Here is a 19,277-nt window from a genome sequence, read left to right on the forward strand (position 1 = left end):
AGCAGCTGACACCTGTAATTAACTTAGGCCAAGCAAGCCCAAAAACGCCTGTGCTTTATTAACTTGTTTTATAGTTCTTTCTATTAAATATGTATACCATCATCTGTGATATTTAATCTGTTGTATGTTATTTATATACCAACCCTCACTTTATTTAAGGAGGAATCGCCTGAATTTAATAAACAGAAAGTCATCCATGAGGCTTGGAGCAACCATGAGAGATCAGTCAACTTCCATGACCAGTTTTACTTGGAATGTTTTGGACTCGAGACTTCCCGTCTACAATGACCTCAATTATCCCCAAGCAATGTCATTGCCGGTTACAGTGGATAGAAGCAAACAGCCATCATCTCCTCTATCGCCTGGCAGTCATATGTTATGTATGAGTGATGATGAGGAAGGTACCCAGACTTCTCGCTTGGATAGCAAATCCCTTAGGAAAAAAAGTGACACCTCAGGACAGTATTCAGCTCTTAAGTATATGTTGTCATCTGGAGCTTCAATTCTGAGCAGTGTGTGGGAGAAAAGTACAATGTTCAGTCTAAAGGCCAAGCGACGTAGCTCTTCGCTGAAAAGTGGAATTAATATGGATGTATTGATGGTCCCTATGGAGTCTCCAGTGCATATTTCGTCCCTGGACACTCGAGCATGTCAAGCAACAAGTTTACCGACAAACCTAAGCCGGAGCAGCACTCTACTTTGTGACAATTCCTGTGACCAGCAATTTACCTGGGACACTGCTGGCTTGTCTATTCAAAGTGATCATGTAAATCAGAAAGAAACAAGTGCTCTAGAAAGAAAGGCATATATTCCTGAAGAAAGGCCTGTTAAGAAAGACAATGTTCAGTTACGAAATCCTGATTACCTTCAGCCAAAAGCTTGGTTTGTATCTATCGGAGACAGGCCAGTATCAGATGGGGCTCAATTAGAAAAAAAGGAGCTCAACAATGTGGCCAGTTTAGACTCTGGGGTGGATACTGCAGAGGGGCTATTGAGATCTGGATCTGGTGGCTTCAAGACAATACTGAATGTAATACCAACACGTGGAACTGAAAACTATGTTCCACCGAGCAGTTTCAAAGAGCAATATAAAACGAGTAATGGAGACGGAATGCAGGAGATAGAGGAAGCAGATGAAGAGTCTCAAAGGTTGGACCGAACACATCAAGAGGCAGCCAGGAAGCTTAATCCAGGATATCATGGTAGAAGCTTGTGGGAGAAAAGGGAGGAGCGTCCACTAATAGGCGTTAACTAGAATTCATTTGCTTCCAACCTCTCTATGTAAAATTTCGGTTTGTACCGAGTGATGAGGTTTACTCTCAAGCTGATGCATTGCTTTCACTCTGCAGTTGGTGGCTGACTTTTTATACTAGTTTTTTTTTTATATATATATACAATTTGTGTCAATATATTTCTATTGCAAATTTGTATTTAGCCTTAGTTATACTGTACATTTTAAAAATTCTAACACCTATTAGAAAAATGTTTTCATGTTTTACATGTATGACTCTTCGCTATAGCGACATCTTATTTATGTTACAAATACTTGTCATAGTATGCTTTCTGTTTGTCTCTGTTATTTATGATAATAAATTTTAATTGCTAAGCTTTGGAAGTTTGATTTTTGAAGAAAAAGTCAAAAAGGAAAGACTGAGATTTCCCCTCTTTTCATATCCATTCCTGGCTTTGGCTTCAGATATCTTTCAGATAAATCTGTCTGTGTAAAAGTACCCTAAAGGCCCTGCTACACGAAACTATTATCGGCCGAACGATATCGAGTGATCGTTGCAGTCATTTGTCTTTCAACATGTTGAACGCAGAACAGGAGCAGCGGCAGCAGACCGCTGCTATAGGCTGCCCGGACGATCTAGTGATCACCCGGGCAGCTCCCCGTGGCCCCCTCTGCACTCACCCGCTCGCTGACAACGCGTGTAATAGCCCTGGCAGCCAGTGGGGAACAGGGGGCAAAAGAGTGCTGACTGGATATGACCAGGAATCAGACCCTTGCCTATCTAATATCTACCAGATAGGCCATCAATAAGTCTTCAGATTTATAAGGTTGGATAATCCCTTTAAGAGCCAGACCATGAAAAGGTTATTCGGCTGTAATTTATAATAATATATATTGGCTAGGAAAAAAACAAAATGTATTTGGGCATTTTTTTTTCCCTCTCACAACAAGGACACAAAATGGTTTTGTTTAAGTCAGTAAAATGTTGCATATCTGTTCTGAATGTGTTGACCTGGATCAGCACCTATGCAGAAGCAAGCCCAGCTAGAGAAATAATCTCAGGGGTACATCATGTCCTATAACACCATATTCCATCCTGAAGTGTCTGGAAGAAAGTAGCCATGGTTTCTCTGATATTATATACCAAAAAAGTTCTCTTAGTTGGAAATAAGACTATGGTGAGCCAGTAAGGGCCTTTTTCTCATGGGCTCATCCATTTTATGGTTGTATTCCCTCTCTTTATCTTAGCCCATCATTCTCTGCTTTACAATGGCAGTAGTAGCTTATCCATGTGGATAGTAAATACAGTTGTACAATATTAAGTCATTAAGATCAGCATAGACACATTCCTCTTTTATACATAAGTGAGGCTAAACGGAATCTCAGAAAAGCTTTTCTTGTATTTACAAAGATAAAATATTTTAAAATTTACAAAAAAAATACAGAATGGCCAAAACAATACTAACCAGTCGTAAGTCCACCATCTCCTAAAATCCATTTGTAGAGTCAAGAATTGAGTTCATTGCCTTTCAATACATTTCCCTATTAATATGAAGTCCATCTCATATTATTCAGGAAACTCAGGGGAGACATCATGAGCATTGTCTACAGTATTAATAGAGCGGCAGGTAGTGGAGTAAGTGTACACAATTCTACAACTGAGGAGTCCAACTACTGGTCCTGCTGTGGTCCATGGATAGTCTCGGCCCCATTCAGGGATCGGTTTCCTGACCATTTTGTAGTAGCTCCTCCACAAATATTCACATTCATATAGTTTAGATGTATCAGGATGGCTCTAAGCTCCTTGACAACTCTATTAATTTCTTTTGATTGTCGATCACCTTCATGTTCTGGATGTAGGCCCATGTGGCTGCTGGACTTCTGAAATTTACTGAATACTCTGAACCTGAAGAAAACAAGAAAACTATACTTTGTAAATGTCCCCACAACACTTACACAAAAACCTTAACGTATATCACCGTACAGGCATCGCACAGTATATGCCTGTAACGTGTTCAGAAATAGACAACATTGGGGTCCATTGAAATCAATGGACCCAGCACAGATAGACCCGCTCTATACCATTTTGCTGGTATGCCAATATACACCTCAAACATAGACTACTTTAGAGACCAAGACCAATCAGAAGCAGCACTTACATGTGGACACCCGAACTGCAGAGGCTTCCTCAAGGATATGTAGTGGCCGTGACCGCAGAGGAGAAAGAGGAACTGCAGAGAGTAAACATTTTTGTGACAAATTGTTCACAAAGAAATCATATTATACTTTGTGTCTAGCTGTCTACTATTACCGCTTAATGGATCTAAAATATTTAGAGACACGTTAGTCATATACACTAAGTTTAGCGTAATGAGAAGCGTTTTATACTTTCCCACCTTGGCAAGGTGAGCATAGTGTATTTTATTACTTTACACCTGTAGCAGGCTGTCATTAGTTTATTTATCTTGGAAATCTTCTCCTGCTATGCCATATGGATGACATCTCGCCAGTAACATTCTCATTGAGCTAAATCAGAAAGGCACTACAAAGAATAGCACCAGCTTGGGAGGACACTTTGCAATCAAGTATTAAACTGTTGCCTGTCTATGACATGGGGGCATGTAATACTCTTCCCTCTGCATTGACAGATACAGGAGAAATATGTGCACCTCTCTACCCCCCACCATTGTGCCCCTAACCTAACCAAAAGAGGAAAAGAATATTGTCTATGGCAGGGAAATAGGTGTACATACTGTAGCTCTGGCTGCGATAAGTGTGGAACATCTGGATAGTCTTTGCAATCATTCGCTGTCAAAATAAAATAAAGGGTTGTCACTTATTTTACTGTTAGAGTTAACCTGAGTGGTAAAACTATTGAAGACAGGTATTAGATAATTTTATTTTTAGGGGAAAAAAAATGTTAACTTGAATTCAGAGGGACAATCCAATGTGATGTATGAGGAATGTGGATGTCCGGCAGCTATGGAGGAAGCGACTCTGGGTTCATTCTGCCATACAGTGTATGTTTTGTATGATATTAATGGCTGATCATGACTTATTATTTGACAGTCACGTCTTTTTAGGCTTTCCCCTCTGTGTGTTAAATGTGTCCCCTGCTCAGTCGGTTCAATCTAGCATGCTGATTAAGTGGGATTACTTTTTCAAAAAATTCAATGTATAGTTCATTACCGCTAATCTTTATCTAATGGGTATGGGCAACTTTAGGGTACTATTACACGGAACGATAATCGGCCGATTATCGCTCTGTGTAATAAAGACAACAATCAGCCGATGATCGTTGTCATCGGCTGATCGTTGATTTAGGTTCTGACCTATAATTGTTGGGCGCCGACCGCGCACAGCTACGTGTAATAGCGGTGGGCGGCCGGAGACTGACGATATACATTACCTGTCGAGGTTGCAGGGCTCCTCTTCCTCTGTACTTCTCCCCGGGTCCCGCGCGCTCCAGCTTCAGAGTGACCTGTCAGCTGACTGCCGCGGCCAGTGATTGGCTGAGTGGCCTGTCAGCTGACAGGCCCCTCTGAAGCTGGAGCGCGCGGGACCCGGGAAGAGGTACAGAGGAAGAGGAGCCCTGCAACCTGGACAGGTAATGTATAACGTTTTAAAAAGGGCTGTAAGGACATCGTTAACAATGTCCCTGCAGCCCTTGTTAAACGATTATCAGCAGTGTAATAGGCCCAGATCGGCGCTCGTTTACATTTATTATCGGGCCCCCATTGGCTCGTCTAATAGTACCCTTACTCTTTAGTCTAGCCAAAAAGACCATCTGTTGCAAATGGCAGCTTACATGCTGCAGATGGTTTTGTACTGTAGAATACAGTTGGTTGTAAAATGTGGCCTGTATGTATCAGAGCATCTTGTAGATGAGAGAACAGTCTAGTATAAATAACAGCAGGAATAGTAAAAGTGTCTTCTACTACTGCTGCTTTGCTCTATTAGGGTATGTGCACACTGCTGAAAAGTGACGGAAACTCCATCGCGTAATCCGCCGCTCACGGACTGCGGTGGGCCCGCGCGTCTCCGCCCGTGTCATAGACTGCATTCTATGCACAGGCGGATTCCTTCCTCCGTCCAAAGAATGATCAAGTTCATTCTTTGGACAGAGGAAGGAATACGCCCATGCATAGAATGGAGTCCATGACACAAGCAGAGACGCGCTGGGCCACCGCAGTCCGTGAGCAGCGGATTACGCGACGGAGTTTCCGTCACTTATCAGCAGTGTGCACATACCCTCACTTGACTGCTCTTACTGATAGATTGAGGAGCTTCCATCATTAGGAAATTTCTTTATGCCTACTCTTTATATGTACTTTTAGATTTGATCATCAGCTTACCATTTTTTCAAAGTTTACCAAGTTATCCAATGTACTTCTATTTCCCTCATGGATAAATGTAAGGTCTGTAAAGAAATAAAGAGCAAAACCTATTTTCAGAAACAGATGTAAGAAGTACGGCACAGATAACAGAAACACAGACAAAAGGGTATCCCCGTTATAATTAGTGTTATAGCTCTGGGATAACATTTGCAGTGCAGTCAATATGCATATGAAAGTCTTCAGAGCTTTTCACTTTTTGTTATGCTTGACTGTAGGTATGGTATTAGGCAGGTTATGAGCAGTGCCTGGGACCAAACATGATGCTTAGCATTAATATTCAATCTTTGTTTTATTAGACCAGATAATCTTGTTTCTCATAGTCTGAGAGCCCCTTAGGGGCTTTTTTGCAAGCTCCAGGCAAAGCTGCAGTGATGAAAGCTGCAGGTTAACCTTGTGGTTCTTCTGTCTGCACACAGGATCTTTGGAGCTCAGTCAGAGTGACTATTGGGTTCTTTTACTGAAGCTCTTCTCCCCCAATTACTTAGTTGGGCAGGATGACCAGCTCTGGGAGTCTTGGTTGCTTCAAAGTTTTTCCATTAAAGTATTATGGAGGCCATTGCGCTCTTGGTAACTTTCAGTGCAGCAGAATTTATCATACACTTCACCACATCTGTGTCTCTAGCCAACCCTGTCTCTGAGCTCTACAGGCAGTTTTTTCCACCTCTTGGCTTTGTTTTTGCTATGATATGCATTTTTATCTACAGGACTATATATAGACAGGGGTGTATGTTCACATATCCTGTCTAATCACCTGAATTTACCATGTGACTCCAGTCAAGATGGAGAAACATCTTGATCAAAGATGATCAAGAGAAATTGGAGAACCCCAGAGTTAACTGTCAAGTGTGAGAGCAAAATTGTTATACATCGATATGAGGACTCATGATTCACATGATATAGATCATAATATGCATGGTTGTACAGATAACAGTTTTCCTGTCTATTTCTACCTATTCTCCTGAGGTAAACCACACAACCAGCTCTACTCTTGTCAGTGTGGCACTGTTTGGAATTTCAGTTCAGTCCCATTCTCTTCAAAGGAAAGGAACTGTCATAATTATGCAAAACTTAATTTTAAAAAATAATATTAAATTAATCCATAACAGACTAGTTAAATTCAACTTTTCCCATGATACCTTTTAGAATAAGAGGAAGGAATGGAATGAGAGGAGGGCTAAGCTTGGCTACAGCAAGTCTGTAGGATCTATGGTTCCAGGAGGGGTCCTGCAACAACAAAGATTTATACAATGTTATTGTATAATGTTATATATGTTATTTACACAAATGATAATATTTAAAGAGTTAATGTACAATTTACATATATTATTGAATTGAGCTACATGATATAATCACCGCCATCTAAAATGGGCCGGATGAGCAGTAAGTAATAAAGCAGACCTTATGATTATATACTTACCATCAGCCTCTCTAAGATGGAATATAACTTTCTGGTTTTATTAGGCAATCGCTAAAATAAAGAGAAAAAGTCTAAATTAATTTCTTTTCTGTTTTTGTGTATTACATATAAATGAATGGAGAAGACCTACTGTAGCGCATGTACATTTATGTGCCTTTTCCCCGCTATAGGGTGAACTAGTGCTTGTGGGTTGAAGAGCCTACTTTGCTGTCATCTCTAAACTGAGCAGTGTGTCCAGGAACTATTGCGTTACAATTTGAGACTATGAATCTACAGCAAACCAAAGACATATAGTGATGTTATTAGGCCACATGGTGCTCTCCGAAACAAGAATTGTACAGCAAACTCATCTTTTTATGAGTGGTGTACCCCATACACAAAACTAAGACAGTGTTAAAGTTAATAATGTAATGGGCAGCAGATGTGGACCGCTGAGCTACCGAATCAGGTAGACTTAAGTCTACCCTAGGTAGTGGGAGTCTAAAGGCCCTTTTACACTATTTTTGGCCAGGAGTGTTGCTAGAATCCTTAGCAGGTAACCTCTTTTGTAGGGGCTTTAAAATGTATGGCTATGGGCTGCACATCTCCCTGTGTAAATAGAGGATGTGCAGCCTATAGTGATAGATTTAAATGGCCGCACAAACGATAGTGACCATTCGTATGGTTCAGTGACTCGATTCATTGTGCCTTCGGAAGGCACTGCAAATGAGTGTCGATCTTGTTGATCATAATAACACAATGTGTAAAAGAACCCATAATGCCCTCTAGGTCTTCATCCTTTATACCACTCCAGGATGTAGAAGCTGGACTCCTGTGGCTAGAGGACACCATGTTCTCCAAAAGCTTGATTCGGGGGAGGGGGGGGCTTAGTGGCTGGTCCACGCCACCAGTGAGGAGGACCCAGGACCAAAGCACCAGTAAGGAACAGCACACCAACCCAACATCACAATTAGTATTCATTATCAGAGGAGTAAAGTACATATTTGCTACCCCTCAAGACATAGCCCCAAATGCATGCAAATAGTCACAGCAGCTCTATAAACTAAAGATGTGGTAAAGTGCCTAACAACCATTGCTACAAATAACAGGTTTCTTATTTTTTTTAAATGCCTTATGGTATATAGATAGCATTTTTTGTAAGTCACTTAAAACCTTGTCCATTGTAGTAGCAACAATATCATATGTGTTGTTTACCTTCACTTTCTAATCTGTATGTTGATTTGTGACTGACTCACCTGCCACGTCCTAGATAAACGACTAACTGCTGTGTTACTGAGGCCAAACATAACGGCAAAGAAAGAATTAAGATTTTTCTGCTCCTTAAGGCTGCAAATAAACAAGGAAATATAGTTAATATCTGGAAAATTGTATTTCCAAATGAAAAAAAAACAAAACAAAAAACTCATGCCATGGAAAGATTAATCACTGTTAATACTAATCAGTAGATGAGTAGATTTCTGTAAAAAGATCTGGTATAACTTATTAATTGAACTGCCTGCTCTTTCTAGGCTTGGAGTCCAGTGGGTGGTCCTACTCAATGATTAATTGCCTTCTCTGTATAAGTACACATACAGAAATAGCTGTCACTCTCTGTAGGACCGACCACTTGACTAAGCGCAGAATAAGCAAAGATTTAATGAATAAAATACATATTATACTGAATCCACAACACTATATGTCAATCTGCTCAGCAACTTCTACTCTCCTACCCTGTAACTTGTTGATGCTTTATAAGGCAAGCTTTAAAGCGACTCTGTACCCACAATCTGACAACCCCCCTCCCCCCAAATCACATGTACCTTCGGATAGCTGCTTTTAATCCAAGAACTGTCCTGTCTGTTCGGCAGGTGATGCAGTTATTGTCCTAAAAAAACAACTTTTAAACTTGCAGCCCCATGCCCAACGGGCTTAGAGTATCTGTGCCCTAACTTTGCACCACCCCTCCGTCCCACCTCCCCACCCTCTTCATCATTAGGAATGCCACTGGAACATTTTCTCCTGTCTGAACGTTGCACAGGTGCCCTAATGATCCAGCCCATGTGCCATGCTGACACGGGTGATGAATAGTAGACAATCTGCCTGGAGCATTCCTAATGATGAGGAGGGCGGGGAGGAGGGGAAGAGAGGTTGTGCCAGCCTAATGCATACACAATCTAAGCCCCGTCCGTTGGGCACGGGGCTGCCAGTTTAAAAGTTGTTTTTTAGAACAATAACTGCATCACCTGCCGAACGGACCCCAGGACAGATTTTGGATTAAAAGCAGCTTTCCGAGGGACAGATTGTGGGTACAGAGTCGCTTTAATAGAATGTGTATGGAGGGTTAATAGTCCATACTGCATGGGGGAGGGAGGGTTAACCTGGACAATAACCCAGGGTCCTCATCCCTGGGAAGGCCCCAGAACAATTATAGGACTACAAGTGCATTATTGCATTTTGCCATGATGTGAACAAAATCAGCAGATTATAATAATGTTCCTGTGGTTCCATAGCTGATCAGGCTCCACAGGCCCATAGACACACTTGCATTTTATCTGTAGGAAATTGATCAGAGTCGTGGCATGTGCACAAAATTTACTACTGGGACAAGAGCACCTCTGTTCTGGTGATTGGTTGGGGCCCCCATAGATCAGATACTATCTAATGACATGAATAGGGGATGACTTTAAATCTAGGGTTAGCCCCTTTAATTTTTAGATTTGGTCTGTGGCCCATCATTTTGTAGTTATCGCTTGCTGTGACTCTTATCCCCATACTAAGGCGCTATTATATCTGCAATACAGTGTTATTGGTTATTGGGCAGCTGGAGTTATGATAATAGGAGCACAGTAATAGTGATAGCAGCAGGATGGCAATGTAAAGGGTGGAGATTGTCTTGCTATAGGGTATGGGAAAGGTGTAACAACTGAAGGGACACAGATATTTGGAAATTATATGCTACAGTCATAATATATATCTGGGCTGGATGGAGCTGAAAAGAGAGGAGAATGTCTACAATCAGAGAAGGCATTAACAGGCAAATATCCAACTATTCTTGTATAAAGTATACAGCTCTGAGGCAATACAGTAGTGTGAACACAGGCTTAAAGAAGTATCAGTTGTCAGGGGCATTATAATGTTATAAGAGGCAATTTTTACAGTAGGGGTCATTAAAGGGAGAACTATTACTGTGGGAGACCCAGAAGCGACACTATTACTGATTGTCAGCCCTAATATATTCTCTCTTGTAGTGTGGGCACTGTTACTGTATGAGGTACAAAAGATGACACTAGAGGGCTAGCGGTCACATTGCAACCTGCTGATTTCCACAACTAGAAATCCATTCTTTATTTTGTAGGATCACAGTCACAGACGCTTGTAGTTTACATGGCGGGGTGTAATCTTTAGTCTTGCAACCAATGGACCGTCTTTTAATTTTCCCCAGGGCCACAATAAGTCTAAAACTAGCATTGTCTTTTTATTCAGAAAAGATTGTGTGCTACTGTATTATTTTTGCATGTATACTATGTGTATGAGCCTTAAGAACAGATTGGTTAGATCTTATAATAGAAGTGTTTAATCCCTTCTTTATATTGATGGAAGTGACAACTTACTGTGCTGCCAGCTTGATGAATTTACGCAGGAGTAGTGTCCTCCTCTCATCGTCTTGGCACAGACAGATCTCAGTTGCCACCCAGAACTGCACCTCATTGAATCGTCTTATAAACCTCTCCAGATTCGCAGTTGTGCTGTTACGGAACCGCTGTTTCCCAAATATGTGATAAAGCAACTCCACCTAAGTAAATGGGTTAAGAACATAATAATGAGGTGAAAACACATCTGGGCTACTGTGCAGAACATGAACCAGACTTTATAGCTATGTGACTCCTGTGGAGATTATTATCTGAGACATAAAAGAGGCAGCTTAGAAGAATGGTCCTCCAAGGGGGTTAAGGAACATTTAGATCATTTCCGTACTGGGAGTCTTTAGTGTCTGCAGTTAAGTCAAGGACATCATCCTGAGCTTGTGCAATGATCTGATGAACCTCAGGGTTATGGAGTCTTTTTAAGAAAACAAAGTTCGAACACTAGTAGCCATGTTAGTCTGCACACCCCTTTAAATTGTAAGCGCTTTGCTCAAAAATAGCCTGTATTTTTATGACATTGATTTACCATGGTCCTGGAATAATTCCTGTGTTCCCCAACCTGTGGGTCTCCAGACATTGACAGCTCTAAAAACAAAATATTTGTCACGTTCTAAACCTGAGACGTGGAATCTCAGATGCCACAAATCCTTTGGTTGTGGCTTGAATGGAGTGCAAAGTCTAAGGGATCTCCTGGTTGTTACCCAAACCTTCTAAAAAGAAGTGTGGACTTTACTGCAGGAGAATACCCAGGTTGTGGTCCCCAGAAAAGTCAGTAATAGAGAGCAGTAGTGCTGAGGTAAAATCGTCACAAGCATAACAGTTAGGCCAGAAGACAAGATGGAGGCATTGTTGGGAACATAACCAAGGGTAAGAGCCACATGCTCCATTGTGTGAACTGACAGGTTCTCTGCGGCCGCTATTCAATAGCCCATTGCTAGTGTAAAATGCTAGAGTAGGGACCATGTCTCTGAGGACACCGTAGCGTTGGTAAAATGGTACACTCCATTTGATCAAATAGTTTGCTAAGATCCTCATTTATAAATATCTACAGAGCAGGTGTTTATCGTGTGTACACTGGGAGTAGTATATACGGTAAGATCTTCCCCCTGTGGGTTGCTGTTGCACCTTCTGTTTTTTTGTCTGTACTTAAGCCACAAGCAGCGTGCAATCTGCAGTGTGAACAGAGTCATAGATATGCTGGCAATTTTTCCTTTTTTTCTGTTGAATGTGGAGTGTGGGGCTACCACCTATTGGCTTGCACTCCACCCATGTCTTAAGGCTGCTTTAAAACAGATCATTTGGCTCCCACCTGCCCAGTTGTAGGCTTATTCAGCCCAGGAGAGGCCATTGCTAGTGTAAAAATGCTAGAGTAGGGACCATGTCTCTGAGGACACTTTAAGGTGGCGACATGGTACACTCTGATCAAATAGTTTGCTAATATCCTCATTTTTTAATATCTACAGAGCAAGTGTTTATCGTGTGTACACTGGGAGGAGTATATACGGTAAGCCCTTGTACCTGTGGGTTGCTGTTGCACCTTCTGTCTTTTTGGCCGCAGAAAACTGACTTGTCAGTTTTTCGTGCAGCCGGATGGAATCACAGCCGGAGTGTATACCATGTGTATACGCTCCGTCTGGGATTCCATTCATTCACAGTACAATGTATGTTTTGTGTAAATCACGGCCGTTGTTTCAAATTGCAACAACGGCCGTGGTTTATACAAAACATACGTTGTGTGAACATAACCTCTGTCAGTATTATTAAAGAGTTGTAAGAGGAAATGATTAAAGATGCGCGGACCGCCAGACTTTTGGTCCAACGGCATCTGTGCTCGATCGTGATGCCTGTGATCCCGGGTGCATAGTTGCGCTCTCGGGAATATGCGACCAGGATATTCCAGGGAATTCCAGATTGATTTACCGGAATATCCTGGCCGCATATTCCCGGGAGCACAACTATGCACCCAGGATTACAGGCATCACGATCGAGCGAACTGCTTTCGGACCAAAAGTCCGAAAGGTTTGCTCATCTCTAGAAATGATACACAAATGGATGTATACAGTACCTGGTGAACACTCTTAAAGAGGTTCCAGTCATTTTCTGTCATGTGATGTGCAAGGTCCTTGGAGCTAATGAGATCCAGGATATCATAGTTACTGCTACTTGGCCCCAATTGATCAGGTAGAGGAGTCTGAAAGAATATGAATCATAAAACATGGTATTTTAGTTTTTTCTATACTATTTAAAATATAAAAATGGAACTGCTGGTGGTACAGTAGATCAACATTTAGCATTGTTTGCTTTTGCTGGGATATGATGTATTTCTGGACCACTGTACTATCAATTTACAGTTCAAAAACATTTTATCTAATTGCATATACATATGGGAAATATTTGCTATTGGCACCTAGTGACATATATCCTGAACCTAACATTCCAAGTCATTCTCAAACGCCATAGGTACTCAGGTATTTATAGGTCATACTCACCAGAGAGCTCATGTCAGAAGCACTGCAGATAAAAAGTCTTTCGTTTACTCCTAGAGAAGTGTAGACGCCAGTGTCCTCATGTTTCAGACATACTTTTTCTGTCAAAGAGAATAGGTGACATAATGAATGCAGTTCATACTTATCATCAGATATGACCTAAAAAAAAACTATCCAAAATAGCGCTGGCAATAATACCATAAGATGGTCGACTACTAATACAACAAGGCTCCCACTCACCTCCGCAGGAGTTCACTTTAACTAATATCAAGTCTTTATGGCAGCCATTCTTTGTGGCGAGCGAGGATGTCACTTCTTGAACTGTAGCATTTACCGCAAACATAGAAGTAATGCAAGAATGGTCTGGTAGATATATATCATACGGCACTGGGAAAGGAAAACATATTTACTACTTATGTGTTTACTGTGAATACATAAAGCAGCAAATAATAAGTTTCTATCATTAAAGGAGTTGTCCGGGATTAGAGAGAGTCTACCTGTTTCTGGAATAAGGTACAGTGTATACAGTATATCTAATCCCATACAAGCTCCAGCTATTCATTTACCAGGATTCCTGTAAATATGGAGACAGATAGCATTCCTTTTAGCTATTGGCGCATTCTGTGCTTTGGCGTCATGATCTCATCGATCACAATATAAAAGAAGTGATAGTTTAACTGGCAGAATTTGCATAGCTTCCATGTACATTGCCATCACCAAAAAGTGATCAAAGATTAAATAATTAAATAGCTTTTTATATATTTGATGCAATTACATGCTGAGGGGATAAATATGTCATCTGTACCTTTATCATGGGCCTGGATGGTGTATGAATTTCCAAATGGATCGTCATCTTGAATGGGCAGAAGACTACTATAGTTGGAAATCTAGTAAGATGAAGTAAAGATTAAATGTATGAGAAAACATACCATATTTTACCAGTCATCTATGTCAGCACTAGTCTTATTTTTTGCCTACAGTAATGTACTAACACAATGGAGTATTAGGGAAATAGCCTTATAGTATATCTTTACAAGAGCACTGCAAACATGTATTACCTTTATTTGAGGAGAGAGGTTTCCACTACTGATCTCAATTCTGTAATGAGATTAAGAAAGGAGGGTTTTTTTTTGTTTGTTTATTAAAACCAAGCAAAATATATAATCCGAGAAGTAAAGGATTGTATCATCTGGTTATAACTCAGAACTGGTCTCAGGATTGTATCGCCTGGTTATAACTCAGAGCCGGTCTCAGGATTGTATCGCCTGGTTATAACTCAGAGCCGGTCTCAGGATTGTATTATCTGGTTATAACTCAGAGCCGGTCTCAGGATTGTATCATCTGGTTATAACTCAGAGCCGGTCTCAGGATTGTATCATCTGGTTATAACTCAGAACCGGTCTGAGTCTTGTATCACCTGGTTATAACTCAGAACCGGTCTGAGTCTTGTATCACCTGGTTATAACTCAGAGCCGGTCTCAGGATTGTATCATCTGGTTATAACTCAGAACTGGTCTCAGGATTGTATCACCTGGTTATAACTCAGAGCCGGTCTCAGGATTGTATCACCTGGTTATAACTCAGAACTGGTCTCAGGATTGTATCATCTGGTTATAACTCAGAGCCGGTCTCAGGATTGTATCATCTGGTTATAACTCAGAGCCGGTCTCAGGATTGTATTATCTGGTTATAACTCAGAGCCGGTCTCAGGATTGTATTATCTGGTTATAACTCAGAGCCGGTTTTAGGATTGTGTCACCTGGTTATAACTCAGAGCCGGTCTAATGGCAGACAGATTTATCTCACAGATTTTTGAAGCCAAAGCCAGGAATGGATTTGAGAAGAGAAGAAATTTCAGTCTTTCCTTTATGATCTGTCCTCTGTTTATAGTCTGTTCCTGGCTTTGGTGGTAAAAATCTGTCAGATAAATCTCTCTTTGTAAACACACCATTAGAATTGTATCACCTGGTTATAGCAGGTCTTAGGGTTGAGAGCTGTACAATCTAACTTTTTGACATATTTGGACAACATATCAAAAGTTTATATCAATTTACAAAAGCCCTAAGATCTCAGTGAGCACAATCATTATACAGTAGTGATGAGCGAATACTGTTCGATCGAATAGATATTCGATCGAATAGTGAGATATTCGAATATTCGATATTCGTACGAATATCCCCGCTAATATTTGATAAATATTCGATATGCGTTCAAATCCCCCAGCTTCCGGTTTTACCCTCCAAATGGTCAAATAGTAGTGATGAGCGAATAGTGAAATATTCGAATATTCGATATTCGTACGAATATCTCCAGAATATTCGAATATTCGATCAAATATTTGATCCCATTAAAGTCTATGGGAACAAGTATTCGATTATTGAAAAACATCTATTCGACCACTTGGAGGTAGAAACCGGAAGCTGGGGGATTTGAACGCTTATCAAATATTTATCGAATATTTGGTGAACTATTCGATAATATTCGAAAGATCCAATACCTTACTATTCGATCGAATATGTATTAGATCGAACAGTATTCGCTCATAACTATCAAATAGATGTTTTTCATTAATCGAATACTTGTTCCCATAGACTTTAATGGGATCGAATATTCGATCGAATATTCAAATAGTCGCGGGATATTCATACGAATATCGAATATTCGAATATCTCACTATTCGCTCATCACTATTATACAGACATTACATGCATTTACATTCACATGTTCTTACAACATACACATGTAAAGTTAGGCTTATAAGCTTACGTTCTAGTCTTTCTTCGATCCTGAAAATTGTCCTTTACGCATGTAAGCAATCGAGGATCTCTGCTGACATATTCTGAGATTTTCTACAAATACAGAACGGAGGGATATATTGTTAAAATCAACTACATGTCTCTATCTATCTGGACACGGTCAATACATCTCAATAGTCAAGGTAATTGGTTCTAAAAGTATTCAAGGACATAATAAAACATACATAATACATTGGTTCCTGTAGAACAGCCTTACCCTAGCTTATTATGCTGTACTCTATCTGTAACATAAGTCCTTACCTCCAGAAAGCTTTTTGCACTTGGTTCTGCTTCCAGCAGCCGACCATAGAGCTCTACCCAGAGACTGACAAGTCGCACTATATTCTGCCTCTTGTGGAAAGAATATATGACTTTTTCAGGCTCGTTGATTTCAGATGGCTCCACATTGAATCTAAGGTATTATTAAGGATTATCGGAAGGAAGTACACGTTCTCTGAAATGTCAATACAAATACTAAAGCCTGGTGCTACAATGTACAGTATAAGCTACTTCTAATAAGTTCTATAGCGGAAAACAAGTATATGAAATAAGGTGTAGATGCAACCACTAGGCACAGATGTTTCCTTATTGTCTATATCAGAGCATTATACCCAGTATATAAAATGAAGGGTTCTGGCGATAACCTAGTCATCTAAGGATACTGATGGAGCAGCGCTTGGCACAGTTGATTTGTTGGCATGAATACGCTGTGTGTCAGAAGGAATTCACGAGCAAATGAGTCTGGAGAAAAAGGATACACAAATCATATGTAAGTCAAGCAGATATTAATAGGAAGGTTGATCATTTACTTGAAAGCTACATAAATGGTAGTGTAGTGTTATATACTATAAATGCTTAAATTCTACAGGCAGTGGGTAAACTACTAAATGGATCTATACAGTATCACATTCATATACACTATAATAGAATCATATTTTATATACTAACAATTGATCAATTTTGCTAGCAGTTAGTCAGTATACAATAAAACGGATCTATACAGTATCACAATTAGGCTATGTTCACACAACGTTTTTTCAGTTTTGAGTCTAAAATAACGGATGTCATTAAGCTGTCTGTCCACACCTTGACGGCTGTTGGTACATTATTCTAGTTTGGGTTACTAATTGGACTTTGTGTCTTAATTGAAAATTTAATAGTAAAAACGGAGAAAGAACAGTGCAAAAACTAATAAAAAACGTCCACTGTTTGCAAAAGACGACCGAAAATAATGATCATGTTCATAATTTTAACGTCCGCAGTAAAAACATCCGTTATTCAATACATTGTGTGCATTGGACGTCCGTGTTTCCATTGACTTTAATGCATTACCTTTGCAGCCAGTGATAATAACAGACGTTTTTTTTAAATATCAAAATCGGCCGCCCTTTCTCTATTATTGACGTTGTGTGAACATAGCCATAGACTGTATACACTATACTGTACTTGTATACTATAAATAAAGAGATCTTCAACCTCTTTACATTTGCTTGTTCTCTACATTGCCCCTAGTAATTATTCCTAGTAGCTGCATCACCTGCTGCCAGTTAGTGGTAACAATTTCATCATCACTCATATTAATAATGTTTAACAAAATATATACTATTACCCTCTGGATTATTAAGAGATGAATCCAACCTCATTGTCTCCAGCAAATGCTCCAGAATTTTATCAGCTGTTCCAGACATAACGGTGTACCTTAGGACAGGCATTGTAGTGTTAACAATAGCTCAAATAAGGAAAAAAAAAAAAAAACAGCTTATCCTCATTACAGTAGACACATGGGAGATACATACTTATGATTTCCAGGCACTGAAGTTGGTAAGTTATTCCCAGAACTTTTCTCAAGTACTAATACCATTTTGCCATGTTCCTTTAGGCGCACTGTGTTGGCTTCTACGTCCTATAGAAAACACCATAAGCTTATGGATATGTATTTCCCCTATGGATAATCTAAGGAGAAATGGTGTATGGTAGAACACTGTGATCTATTTAGATTAACTGACCCTAAGAATCCGGTTGAAGTCGTGTTTATCAACTCGCAAGAAGTGGCAGTTGTCCTCTCTCAGTACTATGGTTGCAGCTCTTGGGGCATCATTGACTAGAGCCAGCTGTCCAAAGTCATCTCCTTCATGAAGGGTAGCGACCAAACCCTGATATATAAAATGTTTGGGTAAAGGCAAGCAAGTTACCAGAGACTGTAAAGCTCATCATACATGTAGACAGAAATCACTCATAAGTAACATGTGGATAAAGAATAATAATAAAATGCAAGACATTAGGACATTTGTACAGCAAGGAATTAAAGGGCTATACATATCATGGATGACATATAGATAGTGAATTATATGCCTACATGGCACATTAGTCTATATGTACATCATAAAGCGGGTTGCCCTGCTCAGGACCTTCCTTTATGGGCCAGACTCCTGTCATAGCAGTGATCTGCTGCCGTCGCACCGCGGAACATGAGTGGCGGCAGTGGACTGCTGCTATCTTCTATGGGCTGCCCTGACGATGTAGCAATCACCCGGGCAGCCCCACTGCAGCTCCCAACGGCCACCCCTGCACTTACCCGATAGCAGCGGCGAGGAGCGAGCTCCTCTATGTCGCCCTGTGTAATAGGGGCTTGAGCCTCTCCTCACAATTACAGTTGATAAGGGGGCAGAAAAAGCTGAACAAGATCAGAACTTCAAATATATAGTACAGTGATCCCTAAACTTACAATGGCCTCAAGATACAATATTTTCAACATACAATGGTCCTTTCTGGACCATCGTAACGTGAGACCAGACTCAACATACAATGCTATGGACAGTCAGGATCTGCGACACATGTGAATAACCAGATGATTAAGCAATGAAACTGGCCATTTTACTGATAAAACCCCAGTATTAGTGAAATGCATGCACTAGTTGGCTGTCTAGTAGTAGTAGTACAGAGTGATACTACGTCCAGTAGTGCATAATATTTTGGTCTCAACATACATATTTTCAACATACAATGGTCGTCCTGGAACCAATTATTATCGTATGTTGAGGGACCACTGTATCACTTTGTGTTACAGTCTGAGTAAGGACAAATAAAATATAAACTGGATTTGCCTGTGGGTGCCACAATGTTGCAACCTAACATTGTATCTAACCATTGTAGCTTTATGGGTCCTTTTAGATGAAGTGATATGCAGCTGTCCACAGCTGAAAACGAGCCAGGATCAGCAAAATAAATGTTTATTTGCAAAACAATCACTGTATCATTTGTGCAGCCATTAACATTCATTGTTATCGGCCGCACCTCTCCTGCTTACACAAAGAGATGTGTGTCCGAT

At 40.3% G+C, this 19,277-nt stretch overlaps 1 protein-coding gene across 2 annotated transcripts in view; it reads right to left on the bottom strand.

Annotated features, from left to right (window-relative positions):
• Nucleotides 1-2,638: 2,638 nt before the first annotated feature.
• RAPGEF3 (Rap guanine nucleotide exchange factor 3) overlaps nucleotides 2,639-19,277 on the bottom strand; it is a 65,356-nt gene continuing 48,717 nt past the window's right edge. For both annotated transcript variants that reach the window (XM_069970260.1, XM_069970259.1), the window contains 19 exons: nucleotides 17,956-18,102; nucleotides 17,746-17,852; nucleotides 17,559-17,647; nucleotides 16,612-16,690; nucleotides 16,211-16,361; nucleotides 15,921-16,003; nucleotides 14,213-14,252; nucleotides 13,960-14,041; nucleotides 13,395-13,541; nucleotides 13,158-13,255; nucleotides 12,734-12,859; nucleotides 10,636-10,817; nucleotides 8,281-8,371; nucleotides 7,046-7,096; nucleotides 6,765-6,852; nucleotides 5,587-5,651; nucleotides 3,985-4,039; nucleotides 3,391-3,462; nucleotides 2,639-3,137 (listed from right to left, as the gene is read on the bottom strand). In XM_069970260.1, the coding sequence (XP_069826361.1) occupies nucleotides 3,016-3,137; nucleotides 3,391-3,462; nucleotides 3,985-4,039; nucleotides 5,587-5,651; nucleotides 6,765-6,852; nucleotides 7,046-7,096; nucleotides 8,281-8,371; nucleotides 10,636-10,817; nucleotides 12,734-12,859; nucleotides 13,158-13,255; nucleotides 13,395-13,541; nucleotides 13,960-14,041; nucleotides 14,213-14,252; nucleotides 15,921-16,003; nucleotides 16,211-16,361; nucleotides 16,612-16,690; nucleotides 17,559-17,647; nucleotides 17,746-17,852; nucleotides 17,956-18,102 (1,875 nt within the window). In that variant the 3' untranslated portion in view covers nucleotides 2,639-3,015. The remainder of the gene's footprint in view (nucleotides 3,138-3,390; nucleotides 3,463-3,984; nucleotides 4,040-5,586; nucleotides 5,652-6,764; nucleotides 6,853-7,045; nucleotides 7,097-8,280; nucleotides 8,372-10,635; nucleotides 10,818-12,733; nucleotides 12,860-13,157; nucleotides 13,256-13,394; nucleotides 13,542-13,959; nucleotides 14,042-14,212; nucleotides 14,253-15,920; nucleotides 16,004-16,210; nucleotides 16,362-16,611; nucleotides 16,691-17,558; nucleotides 17,648-17,745; nucleotides 17,853-17,955; nucleotides 18,103-19,277) is intronic.

The sequence above is a fragment of the Dendropsophus ebraccatus genome, chromosome 5 (assembly GCF_027789765.1).
Source record: "Dendropsophus ebraccatus isolate aDenEbr1 chromosome 5, aDenEbr1.pat, whole genome shotgun sequence".
NCBI lineage: Eukaryota > Metazoa > Chordata > Amphibia > Anura > Hylidae > Dendropsophus > Dendropsophus ebraccatus.